Genomic DNA, 20132 nt, shown 5'->3' with positions numbered 1-20132 from the left:
AGCTACTGCTAATGTTAGTGTACCTGCAGCTAGCACAGAGGAAGTTGAAAACCTCCATGAACAACAAAGCTTGCGAGGTATCAACAGTGTAATTGAAATTGGCATCTGCGCCGCCAACTCGCTTTAGTAGTGCGAGTTTGAACAGCTCTCACTTTTGTTAGCATATTTATTAGCACAAGTTCGGCCACTAGCTGCTTCACAATTCCTCCTGAGCATTTTTATTTGAAGTAAACAAATGGTGTCATTGTGTGATTTTTGTTTTTAAGAGGTATATATGAAGCCAACACACCAAAAAAACAACAACAAAAAAAACTAAATTCCAGGTATTATTATTGAAATATGAGCACAACCCAACGCTAATAATAACAGATGAAAAAAACAAATTCCACAACAACTTTATATTAATCCTGACGTAACTTCATTAACAATATACATATCAGCTCCTTCCACTCCTCCTTCTTTTTAGTCCAGTGAGATTATGGGATTAAAGTCCATCAGATTACATACATTATGGACACTGTGGGCCATCTTCACTGTAAAAGTGACTTGTGCTGGGGGCGTAATGGATGACTAAGAATAAGACCAATCACCGTTCTAACACTGGGGATTCCTCCTCTACAGTAAAACTCTAAAATAATAACTCACATGCTGGTAACTGATGAGAGGCACTATTACACCAACACGACACAGATTCAACAGTCAGCAGCTACTTCTCCTAATTATGTATCAGTAGGACAGCTCATCTTTTGGCAGTAACAATTTTCCCTCCAAAATGAGACTTTTACATGGACACACCACATTCACAAAGACCATTAAGTTCACATTAACACCGTTCACAGACTGAAATGTCTTCGAAAATGTTCCTGAATAACTTTATTTTTTATTATATTTTACTAAATTTTAATTTAATTTTAACTTGCTGTCATTTACCAGCTTTGTCATGCTTTTTAGACACTTTGAAAATCAACAGTAATATATGTTTTTATTGTATCCTATCTCATTTGATTACAACCGACCTTTTGGGGTTTCATATTTAGAGTTTAGCTTAGGTCCAAAATGGTAAAACATTTTTGGAAACAAAACGGATTAAAAAAAGGGCAGAATTCTAAGAATAAAGTCAGAAACTTTGGAAAAAAAACTTCTGAATTCTGATTTAAAACATAACAATCTGGCTTTTTTGGGGGGGGAATTTTCATATGTGGATCTGCAAGTTTTTTTTCATTCAAAGTCACAAACTATTCGATCTTTTTGCATAATTAAATGATATATCCAGAGTTTGGACTGGTTCAGTTTATCTATGCAATTTTCATAGATATATAAACTCAAATAGTGCATTCATTTATAAGATGTGTCAGAGTTTTTCAAACAGTGTCTATGAGTTTTAAATAATTTGTGTATCAATATCCATTCAACCACAGTAAACAGTAAATCAGAAACACGTTCTTATTTACAATCGATTTGATTCCGTGGAAATGGCGGATGATCTAACTGACTGAGTTTTGACAACTGTACATAGTGTGTCACTCTTCATGTCACTGATATAAAGGATTTATTAAGCTTTTGTGTTATGTGTAAGCACTTGGATTATATATACTCTATAGTCATCACTGTGTCGGGCTGAGTTACAGTGAATGCTCTTCTTTTTTTTTGCAACACACTTCACCTGTAGGTGGCGTCACCTTGTACTTTGCACATACAAGGTGCGCACATTCAGCAAGTCCTTGAAACAGTCAAGTCAGTCAGCAATCCCTGTCTTTGTCCCTCAGTACCTCATACCGTCACTTCTGTCTTGCTGTTGGTGACAAAGTAAGGGTGAGGAGGCAGGTAGCGAGTGGTGTGCAGCTCCTTCTCTATGATGCAGAGTCTCTTGGGGCCGTAGCTCGGCCGGAGCCCCAGCGTGTCCTTGCTGTCCCAGGATCTTGGCACGGCTGGACTGGCGACAGAGCCGGGGCTGTAGCACAGCGACTGGGAGCTGCGGCTCCTGGGGCTTTTGTATTTGTGATCGTTCTGCTTTGCAAAGAGCTGTTTGGGTGGACTGTAAGGGTTGCTCGGCTCGGGCTCCATATCTACAGCTTCCATAGGAAGGCTGCCCTTCGTCGTCACCTTGATCAGCTGCCGGCGGCTGCTGTAGAAGCCGTTGTCGGCTTTCTCTGCTAAAAAAGATACATAAATAATTGTGTTTAACCTCACGTTGCTCATTTTATTGTATCCTGAGAGCAGTGGCAGACACATGACAAAACATAGACACAGAGTCTAAAAGTGAACATAATTATAAGCCATTATCATAGAAAATAATTACACAACATGTAAGTAACATGTTTCTGTAATGCTTTTTTTTTTTATGTATACTGTCCTGGTTTCTTTCCTGGGACTTATTAACGCGTAACACGTCTGCTACTTTAAATTCATATTTAAATGGTGAGTTAATGTCAGTGGTTACTAAGGGCTATGAATTAAACATGGAATTATTCAAATCACTACAGCACAATAACAGTTATTCACAGAGAGAACTATTATTGTGTAAAATTTTCAAAGGAAGTCCGTAGAAGCTTCACTGTGATTCTCTACTAACATTTCACTTTTACAGTTTGGGTAGCACTATCTAATTTTTAGATTTTGAAAATAGACTTGATCATATTTGGATGAGGGGGTGGAGCCAGGGAAGAAGTGAGGGGTGGGTCTTACCGAGAGTGCGGAGACTCTCAGATACACTGTTTTCCATTGTACAGTTCTAGCACGGCTCGGCTTGACTTAACTTGTTATTTTGTGCTTTTCCATTAGAGGTAGTCAACACAGGAATCAAACCAAACTGTACATCAGTTAAAAAGACTTAAAAATCCTGAAAACATGTGTTTATCTCCAGCATTCAGCAAAGGAATTTCTCAAAAATCTCAATATTTAACAGAGGAGTCCAGTGTATTTAGCTGCTGAAAGCCGAAGATCACGAGCCGAATCACAACCTATTTAGCTGTATTTCAGTTCAGTAAGAGAAATGCATGTCATGCTACATTTTGACAAAAACCTAAAACAAGTGATTTACTAACATGACTCCTCCTGGAAAATATACACTGACATGATAAATAAAGAAGTGAGTTGTAATGAAGAAGCCTCTTGGATGAGAGGAGGAACATTTTAAAGCTTCTGATTCAGTGACCTTTTGAGCTTTTTTTTGCTGACCCTTATCATTTATTTGATTATTTGTGTTGTCCTGTATGCGTTAAAATGTGCAACGGTTGCCCCCGATGGCCATTCTAGAGAATAAAGGTTTTAAGCATTTCTATATACTGTGTATATAGTCTATGATCTCTGCTGTTGTCCACACTTCCTGGTAGATGAATAAAGATGGGAGATCCTTCTACAGCAGCTACTTCATTAAACTCTGCTACCAGTGCAGGTATATTAACATCTGTAAAGACCACAGAGGCAACACTGACGGCGTATCACTGCCTCCCATCGCCACGCCTTGACGACTCATTTGTGTTTTGATTGCTCCTGATTGTCTCCTGTCCCCAGTCTCATTAGCTAAGATTAGCTCTATTTTTATTTTCCCTAATGATCCGTTTGTTTGACGGCACTTGGGCGGATTAGTGGTGGCGACGCTTCAGCTGCTCGAGTAAGTGACTGGACCTCACTCACTGCACGAGTCATGCTTTTATTTTGTAAAGCACTCAGGTCACTTGTGGGTTGTTGTAAAGGGCCATAGAAATAAAGCGGATGTCTGTAATCTAGTGTAATATGATGAGGTCTGTGAAATATGGCTGATTGATTGAATCAATAAAAATAAGTATTTCTCCTATTTATTAAGGGACAACAACCATATAAAGGGTGGTGTTGTATAACATTTCATGCCTTTTAACTCTACAATTATGTCGTTTTTCGTTTTTAAAGAAAAATCACTTAGCACTGTCTTGTTTTGTGCGTACTATTTTGGTATTTCCCATTATTTCTTTTTCCATGTGCTGCTTCTTCAGGCCCAGGCTACAGACTTTCCAAAATTAGCCCAAACTTCTCTCTGAAATAAAAAAACTCTGTTGGCACTGATGGACTATTGATTTCCTGACAAGGATTTCTGGCAGCCTTAGACTAGATTGGAGTTTTTAATGACGCATGCAGTGTGTGTGTGTGTGTGTGTGTGTCTGCAGGAATCTTGCTGTTCTGTATGTGTAAAAAATAAATAACACTGAATTCATATTATCATAAAATATTTACCACTTAAAAAAGAGAAGGATGCTGATTAGCAACTACGGATGGCGGAAAATAGATTTCTGTTGAGATGAGCAACACTTACCACATTTAATTTAGTGTCGCTGATAAATAAAAATGTATAATAAACCTGTGATTACTCAGATTACAGCTTCTGTTGTTCACTCAATTAAACCCCCAGCACACCACCTTGCATGATGCAAGGAATCCATGATTAATTATGCAGGTTTTTCCGCTACTAATCAGATCAGATGAAGAGCGCTAACCGCTTTCTCATCGTCATGGCGCCTCACTGTAAACAGCGTCTCTTACCCACAGCCTTGAGCGTGGCATACTTGTTGAGGTCCTTGACAGGCGGCTGCTGCTGCTGCTGCTCGTACGGACTGGCGACCTGTCCCACGGCCGGGTACGGCTGAGCTATCAAAGTCGACGTCTGAACAATGTTGTTCATCTGGCTGCTGTCTGAAGGAGGGAGAAACACACACGTTTAGACACTTTTACTGAATGCAAGCAATGAGCAATTGGATATTTTACCACTATAATCCATCCATCCATCCATTTCCTACCACTATCACTGCGGCGGGCGCTGGTGCCAATCTCAGCTGACATAGGGCAGACAAACAACCATCCACTCTCACACCTATGGTCAATCTAGAGCAGCCTTTCTCAAAGTGTGGTCCCGGGACCACTGGTGGTCCGTGAGCGACCCCTAGTGGCCAGCGAGATGACAAGCAAGTAACATATCATGTTTTGCGACATACGTATGTGTTGTTTTCAATATCAAATCAACTAGTTTATTTTAGGAGGTTGTAATGTGTGAACTGTTGAAGTTGGCATATTGTTTTGAGGCTATTTTGAGTTAGGTGGTCCGTGAGTGTTTTGTTATGGTTAAGTGGTCCTCGGTCTGAAAAAGTTTGAGAAATACTGATCTAGAGTGTCCAATTTACCTAATCCCCAAATCTGCATGTTTTTGGACTGTGGAAGGGGCCGGAGAAACTGGAGAAAACCCACGCACACACGGGGAGAACATGCAAACTCCCTGCAGAAAGGCCAATCCCTGTAATCATTTAGGTAAAATGTACAAATAATATATGATTGTTAGTATGGTTCTCAAACTGCGGTACGCAAGCTTCCTCTTGTGATACATGAAGGAAAGTGAGCAATACTGTTCTACTGTATATACCAGGGTATGTGATCAGAGTGGAGCTGAGGAATTTTGACTGGAGAGCGTAGAAAATGAAACAAATAACACAAAAATAATAATAATAAATGTCACTATACCAGTTTGTGAAGTATATGTGAGGAAGAGGATGATGAGAGTAAATCTGGGAATCACAGGGTACCTCACCATACATGATACATGGTCCACGATACCAATAATATCACGATACAGCGATTCTGTGATGCAAGACAATCAATGTCGGTGATAAGTTAAAAGTGCAGGATTTCTCTGTTTATTCACAACACAGAGAACAAAGTGTATGAAGTCTGTGTTGAATGTGGATAGAGCATCTCTTAACGTTGCTTTCTCCACTATTATCGCTCCGTAAACTCCCTCCTCTTCGGCCAGGTAACTTCCACCCAGGTTTCACCCTCATTCATTTGAGCAGTGCCACCACGGGGAGACCTGAAGTAGTGATGCCCAGCGAGTGAAAACTGGCAGAGACTGTTTACTTTAGATAAATATCACCAAATTGATCTAGAAATCAGGGTTGGATATCGACATCTTAGGGAATCATTAGCAAATTTACACCAAATATCAAATTCTGAATCATATCTTTTTCACTACTCAATATCAGTAATGTCATTCCAGAAAAAAAATCTATACTGATCAGGCTCTAATTAGTTTTTGTTGAAAATCCAACATGCTCGTGTGACCTTTTACAATTCCCAGAATGTAAATGAGCTCGACGGACGCATGTGAATATACGACGACAACAACTGCAGCAGTGGTTTCACTAACATGGTGGTGTCACTTTGTAACCTCGAGTAGGCTTTTTGTGGCGATCCAGCTGGTGCGTCATGACTGCTCTTTGTAAAACTGTACTTATCCTACAGTAGACATCTGGTAAATTAAGGGGTGCACAGCAGAGAGAGACTGGCCCCCTGCCTACTGGCATGACAGAGCAAACAGATGTTCAGAGTCCTATTCTTCCTCTGTCTTTAGATCGGTGGAGGATCAGTGGAACGCTCTGGTTCACAGGCGACGGTTTAGAACAGAATCAGTGCATAGATCCAAATATGTGATTGTTTTTAAAGGAATTATGTGGTTTGTAACAGAATCAGTGGTCTTGAATGGAAATGAAATATTCTTGGAATGGAAATGAAATGAAATGTTCACAGAGTGTGTTTAGAAATTGTCCCAGATGTTCCCTTTGTTTTCACCTTCAGTTCATCACATTTTAATTCTGCTACACTCGTGCAATTTGTTATTTTCACTATTAATTTTGTAATGCAGCACTTGATATTGTTTGGATTATGTGTATTTGTGGCTTGTATCATGTTGAACTATCTTGATTATCATTTTTTTTCGATTTTTCAGCTTCTTATATGTGAATATTTACTGGTTTATTTGCTTCATATAACAAAGAAACTGAACTAATACGGAATAACTTTTGGTTTGGGGTTTGAGAACATCATCAATTCCATGTGTGAGAAACACTGTTGACTGATTTTTCAACATTTTCATGGACCAAACAATTACTCAATTAATCGAGAAAATAATCGACCGATTTTGAAAATGATCGTTTGTCGCAGCCCTATTACTATGAATCCATTACTGAGTGCATGTATGTGTTCATTTTGTATGTTACATCAACCCACCCAGAGAATACAGATGGAAATTAGCCTGTGATTATAATCTGTTCATTTATGGGCACTTTCAGAATTCAGAAAGTTATTAGTACAGTACTTTTTGTCATAGAATATGATCCTAGTAGTGCATTAGAGCAGTAGTTCTGACGCTTTTTATAATAAGTACCACATGAGAAAATATCATGCTCTCGAAGTAACACCATTATCACCAACGTTAAAATACAGTGGTGTAAATAGGTCGAGCAAAGTCAGCTGCTGACTTTTCACAGGAGGCAGATTTATTCCCAATAAGATAATTAGCTCTCTCATCCTCTTCTTCTTCCTCACATATACTTCACACACTGGTATAGTGTTATTAGATTAAGATTAGATTTAGATTTTCTACACACTTTCTACGGTCAAAATCAATAATGTTTGGATTAGGGATGGACAATTCTATCTTCATGAACCTTGTAAATTTTATCACTTTTACATACTAAATAAATCCGTGCTGCTGCTGCTGCCACCTTGTGGTCATAGATGCGCCACAACTAGGTTGTCACCGAGTCGACAAAAACTTTTTTTATGAAGACCATTATTCATAAAAACATTTGTTTTGTAACTTTTTATTATATGCAAATAGTCACAGTAACCTTTTGACTTTTTATACTCAATACTAATTGAATACTCATGCACATCCCTTGTTGGGACTCTTGTAATTGTTTCTATTAAGTTTTTTGGCTCTCTTTACTTACTTAAAGCTCTCCTTTTTTTAATTTCCTGTGACCACAACTTTTAAGATTAATCACTGTACTTGTGTTGCAGAAATTGAGGGGGAAAAAATGTTATGAACTCTTAAGACTTTTATATTGTATATATGAGTAGATATCATCACCACACAATGGTAAAAGCTGACCAACTTTAAATCAACGGGGTCCTTAGTCCTTGTTTCAAAATGTGTCCGATAAAAAACAGATCATTAATAAAGAAAATAGGCTAATTGGGCTCTTATTCCCTACTGGTCAGCAAGGATTATTTTTCTACCGCACTAATTAATTTGAAAACGTCTCTAATTATCAATGCTGTCTCATGAAAACATGCAGAGGACACTCTTTGAATTTACCACACCTAAACAAGTGGGTAGAGATCACACATGTGAGAAGATTGATGTTGTCACTGATTCCTTCATAACAAGCTCCACTTTCTTTTATAACAAAAAAAAAAAGTATTAAAAGCAGTAAGAAAGAGCAGATAACGCATTAATCACAGTGATGGAGAGGTCTATTAAAACCTCATTAAAACCATAAAATGAAAAAACTCATATAAACATGTTAAAAGTTGTTGACTGTAACATACGATTAGTTTAAATCCTCTCTAACCTGAAACAAACATCTTCATCAAACCCAGTTACCTCGTCGGGTTCCTTTTATGAGCTTATTGACCTGTTTCACTTTCAAACAAGTGGGACACACACACACACTCATTCACTCTCAAATCAGTGTGGTCTCATTTAAGTTGAAAGTCAAATTAGATCATCTGCTCCCACATTATACATTTTGCAGCAATAACGTGGCATTCATAGTCTCAGTGTTTGTGTTTACTGGGAAGAAAACATTTACTTAACTGATTAAACACAGCAGAAACATGCATTAGCAAATATAATTAATGGTGTATCAATACAATAACATACCTCCTACCTTCTGAGGTATGTTTTTATTTTGCCACAAAATTACTGAGGCTAATATATGACAGATTATACCTCACCCTTTTTATTTGTTTGAATAACTTTAATTTGCCAGTACAACCCATAAAAGGCTAATTTGCACTTGGAATAAAGCGATTGCAGCTCTTACCATAACGTAGTAAGTTTTTATTTTGCCTAAAAATCACTTGATTTTATTCCACACCAACCCCCCCGCTTGGTCGCTGCGCTCCCTCGCCATAACCATTACACTTAAATAAAATCCTGGCAAGAACCTTGAATATATTCAACATTATTATTATTATTATTATTGGAAATTTCCATTTCCCCAACATCAGAATCAGCCCCAAAAATCTCAAAGTTGGCAACAACACAAACAGATCAAATGTGTTTCTCGTGCTTATGAAAAAAAAGATCACCCAACAATGGAAAAGTATTTTTGAAGAGCTCGTTAGTCAAGTCACCCACGCAGGCGCTCGTTTGTAAGCTACACCGTCTCCATTCAAGGTCAAACTGGGGTTCTATCCTCTTAAATATAGAAGCCACCAAATTAAATAATAATCGTTACAAGCTGCTGTGTTTTCCATTACGTTTTCCACTATTTCCACTATTTCCTGTCTCAGATAAAACTAGCTTAAAGTCTTAGGATTTCTTTTCAGGCCAAACTCGCTGTAGAGTTATTTATCGGCCTCTTTAATATTTGTTCTGACTTTGTGTTTACTTGTGTTTTGTATTGTTGTGACAGTCAACGTCGCAGCTTTCATGTCGACTGCGCGGGAGAAAGTAGGCCACTTCTGGAGACTTGTAAGGCTAAAGGCTCTGCGGTTTTCTGCGGCGAAATAAGTCGAGTTAACGCCACAGACAGACAGACAGACAGACAGACAGACGTCAGTGGAACTCATAAAAGATTTAAAGGAGTATTTCGGGAGCTGTTTGTTCCCTGAAATAAATGGCACAAGGAGAAGGACGCTCTTATTTACAGACAGCCTACTTTCTATTTAGTGATGAAAATATTCTTTTCTCTGTGAGTCAAAATCTTTCCATCTGTCTGGTCTTCTGAAGCTCTTTATATATATACACTGTTAGATTTACACTCTGAGGAATCATTGTTGAGCTAAATTATACATAAATACATGTGTAAACTATTTGATCTTAACTTAGATCCTAATTTAATATTAGGGAGTTTTATGTATAAAGCCCTTTTCACAGAGACACTGTGAGTGTTAATGCTGTATAGAAAACATTTAAAAACAACACAGAGACAGTTGAATCATACAGCCCATAACAAGCAAGGGAACAATAAATTCGGGCTGAAACAAGAACTCATTTGATTTGAGTATTTTTTTTAAAGAACTGAGAAAAGTTTTTAGATTCTTCAGCTTCTTATAATACAAATATTCTCCGGTTTCTTTGCTTCATTTGTCCCATTCTCGTCTGTGCAATTGTTACGACCATTACAAATTCTTTGCTTCAGGCTAACGTTCCTCTCTGCTCCGGACGTCTTGTAGTGATATCTGTCAATCAAATAAGATGTTGTTTGTAGCTGTGATCACACTGAAAGTGACCAATCATAAGAGGGCCGGTGTCCTCTTTGGTCTCCACCCACAAAATGTCATAGGTCTGGTCACTCCAGCGAGTGGATTTCAACTTCACGAGCAGATTTTAACTTTGAGACCAGACTTCACTTGAGAGCACACATGTGACCACTGTGCACGTAAAACAGAGGCACTGTTTTTTTGCAGCAATATTATTTGCTCGTGAGCACGTTTTACTGCTCTCACGACTTTTGACATAGCGTCAAACATTTGTGACGTCGGCTTCTCAGTACCATAATTTCCTAAACCGTTGAATAACTGCCAGATCGAAAGTGAAAGTTATCTTTGGGAAAAAGGGCCATAAAATAAATCCAGAACTTAGCATCACCGAAAAGTAAAAAAGGTTACCGATGCCACGCAGTGGCACTGTTCACTGGACACGTAGCTTTGGACATTCGTCTTAAGAAAGGAGCTTGGACTTTTGGTATTAAAGATGTAGCCTGCTCAAACTGTTTTTCCACAATCTCCAACCGTACCTTTTAAGGTTTGAAAAATCACCAAAACAGTCCAGAGTGAAGCATGTGGCAGGTGGAAAATGAATCCATAGGTAGACTCTACATTTGGTGACCATTTCTCAGCTGCTGTCAAATGAAAATGCAGCTAAAATAAAATACATTTCTATCTGGCAGCATGGAAGTGGACTGTCACGCACCAGTGGAGTGCTGGCACTGAGCTGAGACTTTGTTCTCTTTTTTTGGCTGACTGCCGGTGAGTAAGAAAAAAAAAAATGTACACACACACACATACACACAAACACATGACCAGCAGGACAAGGACGTGATAGTACTGGTCGCAAAAAAAAGAAAAAAGGCAGCTCACAGAAATCTGTGTCTTGAAGAGAAAGGAGAGCTGATGAACTGGGTTGAACAGATTTTTGTTATCTTTGACAGGCAGCAGATGAGGAACAGAAGCTCCCACTGAAACCTTTCACTCGCCGCTTTTTACCAGTAGCCGTTACAGTATATGCAGTGATTATTATAGCTGGGGCATAGTCACACCTGCCACACTAGAAAGCACAGCTGGAGAGGACAGGATGGATACATGTGGTAAAATAAATGAATATATCGCCTCACCTCTTGTAACCTTGCGAGGATTGCTGTCAAAACCACAGTCATCCCTGAGCTGCAGCCAGCTCACTTACACAGAATCCCTCCTATACTTCCCTGCGAGATACAAACGCAAACACACACACACACACACGTACTGCAGCTGGCACACTGCCGTACCCAAGGTCAGCCAGCTGCATTTTCTCCACTATGTTAGGGAGATGCACGACTGCTGCTAACCATTTACATGATACGTTTTTCCACGATTACGTTGTTTGGTCCAGAAAATTGGAGAAAATGTCATTTGAAGTGAGGTGTTTGCTTGTTTGTATCCACAAGAGTAAACAAACAAGAAAATATTCACATTTAGGTGGCGGGCGCAAACTCAAATGACCAACTGAGCATGTAGTCTGGACAGTAGGTGGCCAGTCAAGTGGGGAAAAAGCATCTACTCTGTAGGGGTGGGCAATATGAACTTCAAATTATATCAAGATTTTTACATCTTGATATTGCAATGTCAGTTGTTTTGTTTTGACGATATAACACTAAAAGCAATAAAAGCATTGGTGTTGATATGGGTTTGATATGGAGTTAACAATAAGAAATGTCTTTATGAAAAAACATACAGAAATAACTCATGACTTGATATTAAGTGGCAGACCCACATGTGGCCCACGGGCCTCAAGTTCGACACCTTGTATGTAAGGCTGCAACTAACGATTATTTTCATAATCGATTAATCTGTTGATTATTTTCTCAATAGATGTTGATCAGTGTTTCTCAAACCTGGAAATGATGATGTTGTCAAATATCCCGTGTTGTTATCACAAAAAACTTTGTCAAATGGAGCAAAGAAATCAGAAAACTTGCTTTAATTCCTTAAAAACACTTAGACCGATTAAGCGTTTATCAAAATAGTTCATTAAGTAATTGATTAATAATCGATTGAGTAATTGTTTCAGCCCTACTTGTATGCACTCTGATTAGTCTTTGTAATCGTCAGTTATCATTTATCTAAACCGGGTAACAGGGGCGCTGTGCTGTGCACTCATACCAAAATATTGATTTAACATTGGATGCTTTTCATTACGCTACTTAACACTACAGACTTCATTAAAACGATTGTTTTGCCATAAAAAAAAAACCCCATCATATTGATGCCAGTAAACAGTTTTCCTGTTTGCTAAATACCAAAATCATGCCGTAAAGGCTTTATAAACAGTTTTGATTTTGTGTAAACTCCGTCGTTCCAGTGTCCGTCCGGATACAATACATTTCGTGTCCTTATATACTGTACAGGAACATGTGATCTGTAAACCTTTCGCCACCAGTGTGCTTTACAGATTTGAGTTTGTGCTGAAAAAATAACTTGTGTGATGAGATAAACATTGTGTGTCGTGAGCAAACAGAGAATTGAGTGGTTTTCACTAATAGGAAAAGCTTCCAAACTAATCAGGGACCTCAGCAGCTGTATTCTTATCATTTCTAATGAGAACATGTAGATGCGTGGTCTTCCCACAGCACACACAATAATCCCTGATATTTATTAACATCTGCTTCAGATCAAACATGTAGAGCAGCAGCTGTGTTCACAAAGACCTGGGCTCCTGGTGACTCATTGTTATTTCATTCTGTAATCTTTGTTACACTGTAATTGGATCTTTAATCCAAATCCTGGCTTTGATTAATTCATTCCTTGGTTTTTTTTTTCTTCCCTTTACTGTAGAGTAATCTACAGTTTGACTATTTAATTTTGCAATATGAAATTGGAGCAAATTGTACTTAGTTCTCCTCTAAATTTTATGAATATAAACACAAAAAATACATGTTTAATGAAGACCTGTGCTCAGGTGACCCATTATTTCATTCTGTCATCTTTTTTTAACAATGTAATTGGATCTTTAATCCAAACTCTGGCTTTGATTAATGAATTCCTTGTTTGTTTTGTACTTTTCCTGCACAGAATGAGTCATTTTTTCACTAAACACATTATGAAAATCGACCAAATTACACTTTTCTCATCTAAACTAAATAATTTAGTGTTAACATTTTCATAAATAATGAATTAAGTCACAAAAATACACATTTAACAAACACAGCTCAGGTGACTCATTGTTATTTCAACTTTTTCAACACTGTAATTGGATCTTTAATCCAAACTCTGGCTTTGATTAATTAGTTATTTGTTTGTTTTGTACTTTTCCTGTACAGAGGGAGTAATTATTTCACTAAACACTTTATAAAATTGGACCAAAATAATGAATAAAGCCAAATCTGAGGTTTGAATGGGCTGATCCCGATCCGATACCGATACAGAAAAACAGCGTGACAGCGTGATTTTGGTAACAAACGGTATGTTTCATTGTGTGGAAAAGATTGGGATCATTCTTTTGTGCAAGGTAACATCAGACTTGACTTAAACATTTCTTTCCTGTTTTTTTAAAACCATATAAACAGATAGAAATGTACTGAATTACTTGGTTATTTATTTATTTATTTAATAAATGTACCCCATGCAGTACAGCAATCTTAAATAAACCAATAGCTTCACAAGCTTTATAGACATTCAAAATAAACAGTCAGTTCTTTGTTAATGGTTTAGTTTAGTACAACAATGATTTCAACATCCAACATAAAAGCAGCTGAATAAAGTAATGTTGTACCGTGGTTCTAGATGGCTAATTAGCAGCCAGAATCCCTTGTCCCCGAAAACCGACAGCGGTTGCCCATCCATAATGATGACCACCCCTCGGAACATTTACTGCGCAGGTATTGCAAAGAGCCGTTGATTTTATGTTGGCTGAGGTAGTGTAAAAAAATGCCAGATAATTGATCCTTTCGCTCACTTAATTTTGAAAACAATGTAGGCTTTCGCACAGCGTGTTGCTTGCGTGCGACGTCACTCAGCGCACAGCATGGAATTAGACTGAATAGATCGGCCGCTATGGATCAGCCCATTGTCACCGATACCCGATCTAGAATTTTCTTCAATACCGGGACCGATACTGATACAAATATCGGATTGGTGCATCCCTACTTTTTTCTCAAATAAACTAAACAAAAATGCATGTTGAACAAACACTAGTGACTCACTGTTATTTCAACCTATTTGGACTGTAATTTGATCCTGACTTTGAATAATTGCTTTCTTGATTCCTTGTCCTTTTATCCTTTACTGTACATAATGTGGAATTACATTGGACCCCCCCCCACATAAATCAAATAATTCAGCATTTACCTTTTCATAAATAATGAATAAAGCCACAAGAATACACATTTATAACAAACACAGCTCAGGTGACTCACTGTTATTTCAACTTATTTCTACTGTAACTGGATTCCTTGTCTTTCCTTGACCTTTTACCGTACATGATGTGTAATTTATATTGGACCCAATCAGACTTTTCTTTCTCACGTAAATGAAATAATTCAGCATCTATTGTACCTTTTCATAAATAATTAATAAAGCCACACAAAAACATGGTTATATTTTTCCTGAATATAAAGTGCATTAGTGTGTCAGAAAGAGACCTTCATTGACTGTAGCTGTCACAGCAGTAAACCACTTTAGTGTTAATAAGAGGAACCCTTCCTGTCTGTGCGTGCGAGTGTGGGTGTGCACGTAGGCGTTGATGCTGATGAATGAGAGAATGAGGGTGTCTAACATTGTTACATACAGTAGCCACTGATGAAGGAAAGAAAGTTCTAGGTTGTCGACGGTAATTAGTGTGTATTTTAAGTGATTGCTAAGGGCATGACTAATTGCTTTCACCAGCCTGCAGGAAATTGGACGTATCTTTATTTATTTTATTTATTTATTTTTTTAACTCCCCCCACACTCCACCACCACCACCACTTCCGGTTCCAGCTAATTCAGGATGTGCAGGCAAATGTACAGTATGTGGGACAAAATTAGACTTGTGTATATTTAAAGAAACGTTGTGAGTGGGATTTTGGGGCAAAAGCAGATGGCAGCGGTGTGTGAGCACATACAGGTGTAAAAAAACACTGCTCTTTATTGTACGCGATAATGTAGGAGTTCAGCGGTACTTACGGAGACTGTTGATGGTCACTCTGGTCTGTATGTTCTCATAGTGCTGGCCAAGTCCGATGTCGTCCGTGTGCTCTGAGGCCGGGTGACGGATGACATGCGCGAGAGCCCTGGAAGACGAGGGAAAGGATCAGAGAGGTGAAGGTTGTTACATTTTCTTGTGCTTGGTTAAAAGAATACTTGGCAAATACTTATTTGCCTTCAGCTTTGTATTACTAGTTAAGTATTACTAGTACTACCTTCGAGTTAAAAGATGACAGATGACTCGCCACTGAGTTACCGTCGCCCCTTTATACTACTGCTATTAGCAGTAGTATGTAGGGGGCAACGCTATAGTGGTATGGATATATATATATATAGGTGGTATGTGGTGAGTCATCTTACAACTTGAAGGTTGTGGGTTCAATTCCCGGCTTCCCGGGAATGCCCAAAATGCCCCATTTCCTGTTGTTTTGTGTCATCAGAGGGCATTTCTTGGTCCTAGGCTGAAAACTACACTGCTAGATCCACACTTTTTTGAACCCACCCATAGGGGGACGGGACCTCATTCCCACAATGTAAACAAGGTGTCTGCCATCTTTGCTAACAGCAGCGCTAACAGGCTCTTGCGCCACAGAGTAGACTGAGAATGTAGTTTTCAATGGCAAAATGTAGCTGATAGCTTTAGCCTACAGGCGAACTGCTCTGAATCTCTGACTGGCAAATGCTTGTTCTTTTCTTGTTTTTACTGTACATCGCAGTATTAGTAATTTACAAGTCTGTAATGTATTTGCCATCTAATTCCTCAAAGGGATGTTTGTGTTTACACAACTGGCGCTCAGTCTGCTTCACTTGGTAAGAAGGGGGCATGGCCTTGCAGGGCAGCGAGTGCAGTGCATTCTGGGAGATGCTGTCATTCATATACAGTACATGAGCCGAAAAATACATCTTCTGCCTTTTTCGGCCAAGAAGGCACTTAATTCAAATATTTTTTCGCATTTCTACTACATTTCTACACAAGACGACCCACTTTTAATAAATATTCATCTTTACAGTGTTGAAATAGTATTTCGAATTTTCTAGATAGGTGTTCTAGATATCACAAACGGTCTAGGAGTTATGGAACAGAAGGGTTAACACTCTTCACTCATTCTTGGACAGTTTTCACAGCTGTTTTCACAAGCAACTGTCATATGCTGCTTATACTCTGTGTGAACTAGGAATGGCTCAGAACATCGATTTGGTGATACACCGTAGTCCTTCCTCGGGCAATACGATAATACGCCAGGGCAAATACCGATATTTTAATGAACAAATGAAGGTGCTCCAAAGTAAACAGTCCCTGTCGCTACTTTGTGTCTCCACTCGGGGGCGCTGCTCAAATGAATGAGGGGAAACTTATAGGTGTAGGTTACCTGGCTGAAGAAGAGGGAGTTTACAGCGGGATAGTGGTGGAGAAAGCTATGCTAAGAGATGCTCCATCCACGTTCAATACATAGACTTTATGCATGTTGTTCTCTATGTTGTGAATAAATAGAGAAATCCTGCACTTTTAACGTTTTGTTTTCTTCACTCGGACAGCTATCGTGATGTATATATGACTGTCTTGCAATATATTGATTATCATTGTGATATTATTGTATCGAGTGTCACATTTTGAGGTACCCTTTTCTCTTTGATTGACCCCCTTTTGACCAGACTAGACACTCATTGGCAGCACCCAGGTCATTTAAGCCCATGAAGGAGATCATATGTAAGCCACCAGGGGGCGACTCCACTTTTGGCAAATCAAAACTCAGTCTATTGGAAAATTAGCCGACTTTTCACTCACTTATAACTCACAGTGTGATTAACAATTGGTATGCTCCAATAGGTGCCTGATTGCAGGTGATGTTTGTGAAATTTCTGTATACAGTCTATGAGTTTTGTGTCATCTATCGATCTTTATAAAATTAGGGCAGACTATATCTGATATGACACTGATTAGTTGTTGTTTTTTTGTCTTCATCTGACCAATAACGTGTCTAGCCTAACACTATTGTGCAAATATGATCCAACTGAGAAAAGCAGCATATTAAGGAGGAAATTGATGCAGTGAACTCATCCATGGCATTTCTCCATTACCCAAAATCCCAAAACATATAACATTCATTCGGTTTAACTCTTCTCTTTTTTTTTCTATATAGCTTTGTGATTTGTGACATGGCAATGATATATCTATATCTATATACATATATATATACATGGCATATATATATATATATATAGACACATTTGCAGAATTTGCTGAATTGTTTCTCTGTTTAACAGGTGTGTGTTGATTTTAACTCGTATCTTCATAGAGTAAAACTTTATAAATCTTTAAATTTTATCGCGTTGTTGGATATCGACTGATTTGAAAACCCTTTTGTATTGATATAACATGAATTAGTTTAAATGTGTTAATGTGATGACAGGATGAATAAAGTGATTGTCAGTGACTGTTAGACCTACCTTGACATGTTCTCTCGGTGCGGCCGGTGAGTCTTTTCCAAACCGAGTTTGGTGAAAATCCCTATCAGCGCCATAATGGCCACGACCCCGCAGATGACATACACGATCAGGTTGGTTTTATCCTTCGCCGACTCCTGCGCCACGTCCACTTTCTGCGGGGGCTTCCCCGTCATCATCCACGGCGGAGTGTCGTAGTTCTTACAGGTGGTCTGGTCCAGTCTGGAGCTCTTGAACGCGCAGCAGAACCTGAAGCCACAGGTGCCGCAGCAGTACAGGTAGTTCCCCGTCTGGCACACGAACGGCGGGTCCCACTGGCCCATCACGTCGTAGTAGCCGCGGCACTTGTCCTCGGTGTGCGCACTCTCCGTGGCTGCGCTCTCCGTCTCCTTCGAGTCGTTAAACCCGGTCACTATCATGTAGTCGTCGGCGGCGCCCGCGTCGTCGTCGTCGGTGGCGTGACCCGGCTCGCCCTCCGCGTCGCACACCAGAACTTTGACCAGAAAGTAGCCGAGCAGCAGCTCCGTGCCCCGCATCGTCGCTCACTTTTTTACTCCTCAGAAGCGCGGCTGCTTCCTGCGGAGAGACGCGGCACAGCCATGCGTAAAAGTGGCGAGGCTGATCCCAACTTCCATGAGTAAAAAACAACAACAACAACAACAACAAAAAGCACTGAGTGTGGCTCCTGCACTGTTCCCTGTGAAATAAATTCAAGTAACTCTGCAATAAGTGGAACTATTATCCAAAGAAAAAACAACAGTTGATAGAGGGTTTGGCATCAGAGATGTGCTGCCCTTGACTGAGCTGAAGGTTGTCAGACAACACCGAGACTGATTCACTCTATACTGTGTCTGTCAGAGAGAGAGAGAGAGAGAGAGAGAGAGAGAGAGAGGGGGGAAGAATAGACCCAATGAGTGAGTGAATCAGGGAGAGAGAGAGAGAGAGACACAGAGCCTTCATGGTGTAATGGCTCTAATTACAAACCTCTCCGATGTTTATTTTTGTGTGGATTCTTTAAAGGTCCATTGTGTAACAGGGCTTAAATTGAACATACAACCCCTCAGTTTGTTTGTAAAAGGGTCTTTCAACTTAAAGGTTGTGGGTTTGACTTCCGGCTCCGCTACAGTCTACATGCTGACGTGTCCTTGGGCAAGACATGGCAGAAAGTCTGGTTCGTTTAAGGAGTTGTGAATGCGAAAACTCTTGTCCGCCTAAAAACAAACATAGGTCTCTATTCGCTTCAAGTGAACCAAATGCAGGAAGCTGACTCCAGTGCATTGTGGGTACACACAACCAAAACATATGCGGAGAAATGGCTGAGCCCGTTGTTGCAGCGTATACATTACTGTGAAAAAGTATTTACCCCCTTCCTGATTTCTTTCTTTTTTTGCATGTTTGTCACACTTAAATGTTTCTGATTATCAAACAAATTTAAAGATTAAACAAGGATAACCCAAGTAAACACAAAATGTTAAGTGATATTTTAACTTCTATATCAGGAAGTTTAGCTCCAAATGACGGAAGAACGGAAGAGTTGACCGAGTTGTCTTCGTATTTGTCTTATGATACATGTGGAGATGTCCTGTGCTGTGCTACATGAAGGTCGAGATTGGGACGTCATTTAGATTGTGACAATCCTAGTTGTCGATTTAATAACGCCGACAGACGTACATGCCCTAACATGGATAAGGGAATTACTGGCACTTGTGCTGACCACGTCCTTTCGGCTCTTAAATGTTAATCATGTACAGATGATGAAGAGGCCTTGACAGGCATTGATCTTATTTTTAGACGAACCTTTTCATCTAAAATTAAGATTAAAGCACCAGAGGCTCACCATCTTCCTCTTGAGAACGCTCACTGTTTTTTTGTTTGATGTGGAAGCGTCTCGGACCATGAGAGCCAACTAACTTTTATTTACAGTAACTTCTCGTCTTCTTGCATCTGTAAAGTTTCCTTATAAATAGTGCACGCAGTCCCCAGAGGACCTGAAACTTGACTCTCTTTTTTTAAATAAAACCACGAGACACTCTCCAGACAGTGACATTTAATTCAAACGTTCACTCGTAAAGTGTGAAATGGTGAGCTGCCGTTTATGGACGACGACAGATGACAATCGTCGGTGTCTTTCTGACATTCTGTAAACGTGAATGTCTCTGCTTTTTTTTTAACGTCATCATGAATCATTTTTACAGCTCCATTATGTGGAGGATTTGTTTATACACCTTACACGAAAACAACAGTTGTAAAAGTGGCAATTATCTTTTGTTTGC

General features: G+C 39.2%; 1 protein-coding gene across 1 annotated transcript; it reads right to left on the bottom strand.

Moving 5' to 3' along the window:
- Positions 1-1189: 1189 nt before the first annotated feature.
- On the bottom strand, positions 1190-18670 carry shisa9b (shisa family member 9b). The gene is made up of 4 exons (XM_044018408.1): positions 17863-18670; positions 15394-15500; positions 4516-4665; positions 1190-2153 (listed from the first exon to the last, which is right to left on the bottom strand). Exons 1-4 carry the CDS (start codon positions 18393-18395, stop codon positions 1771-1773), a joined length of 1173 nt encoding a protein of 390 aa, XP_043874343.1. The 5' UTR covers positions 18396-18670; the 3' UTR covers positions 1190-1770.
- Positions 18671-20132: the final 1462 nt, after the last annotated feature.

The sequence above is a fragment of the Solea senegalensis genome, unplaced genomic scaffold (assembly GCF_019176455.1).
Source record: "Solea senegalensis isolate Sse05_10M unplaced genomic scaffold, IFAPA_SoseM_1 scf7180000017154, whole genome shotgun sequence".
NCBI lineage: Eukaryota > Metazoa > Chordata > Actinopteri > Pleuronectiformes > Soleidae > Solea > Solea senegalensis.
This window is presented reverse-complemented; position numbering and strand designations above follow the sequence as displayed.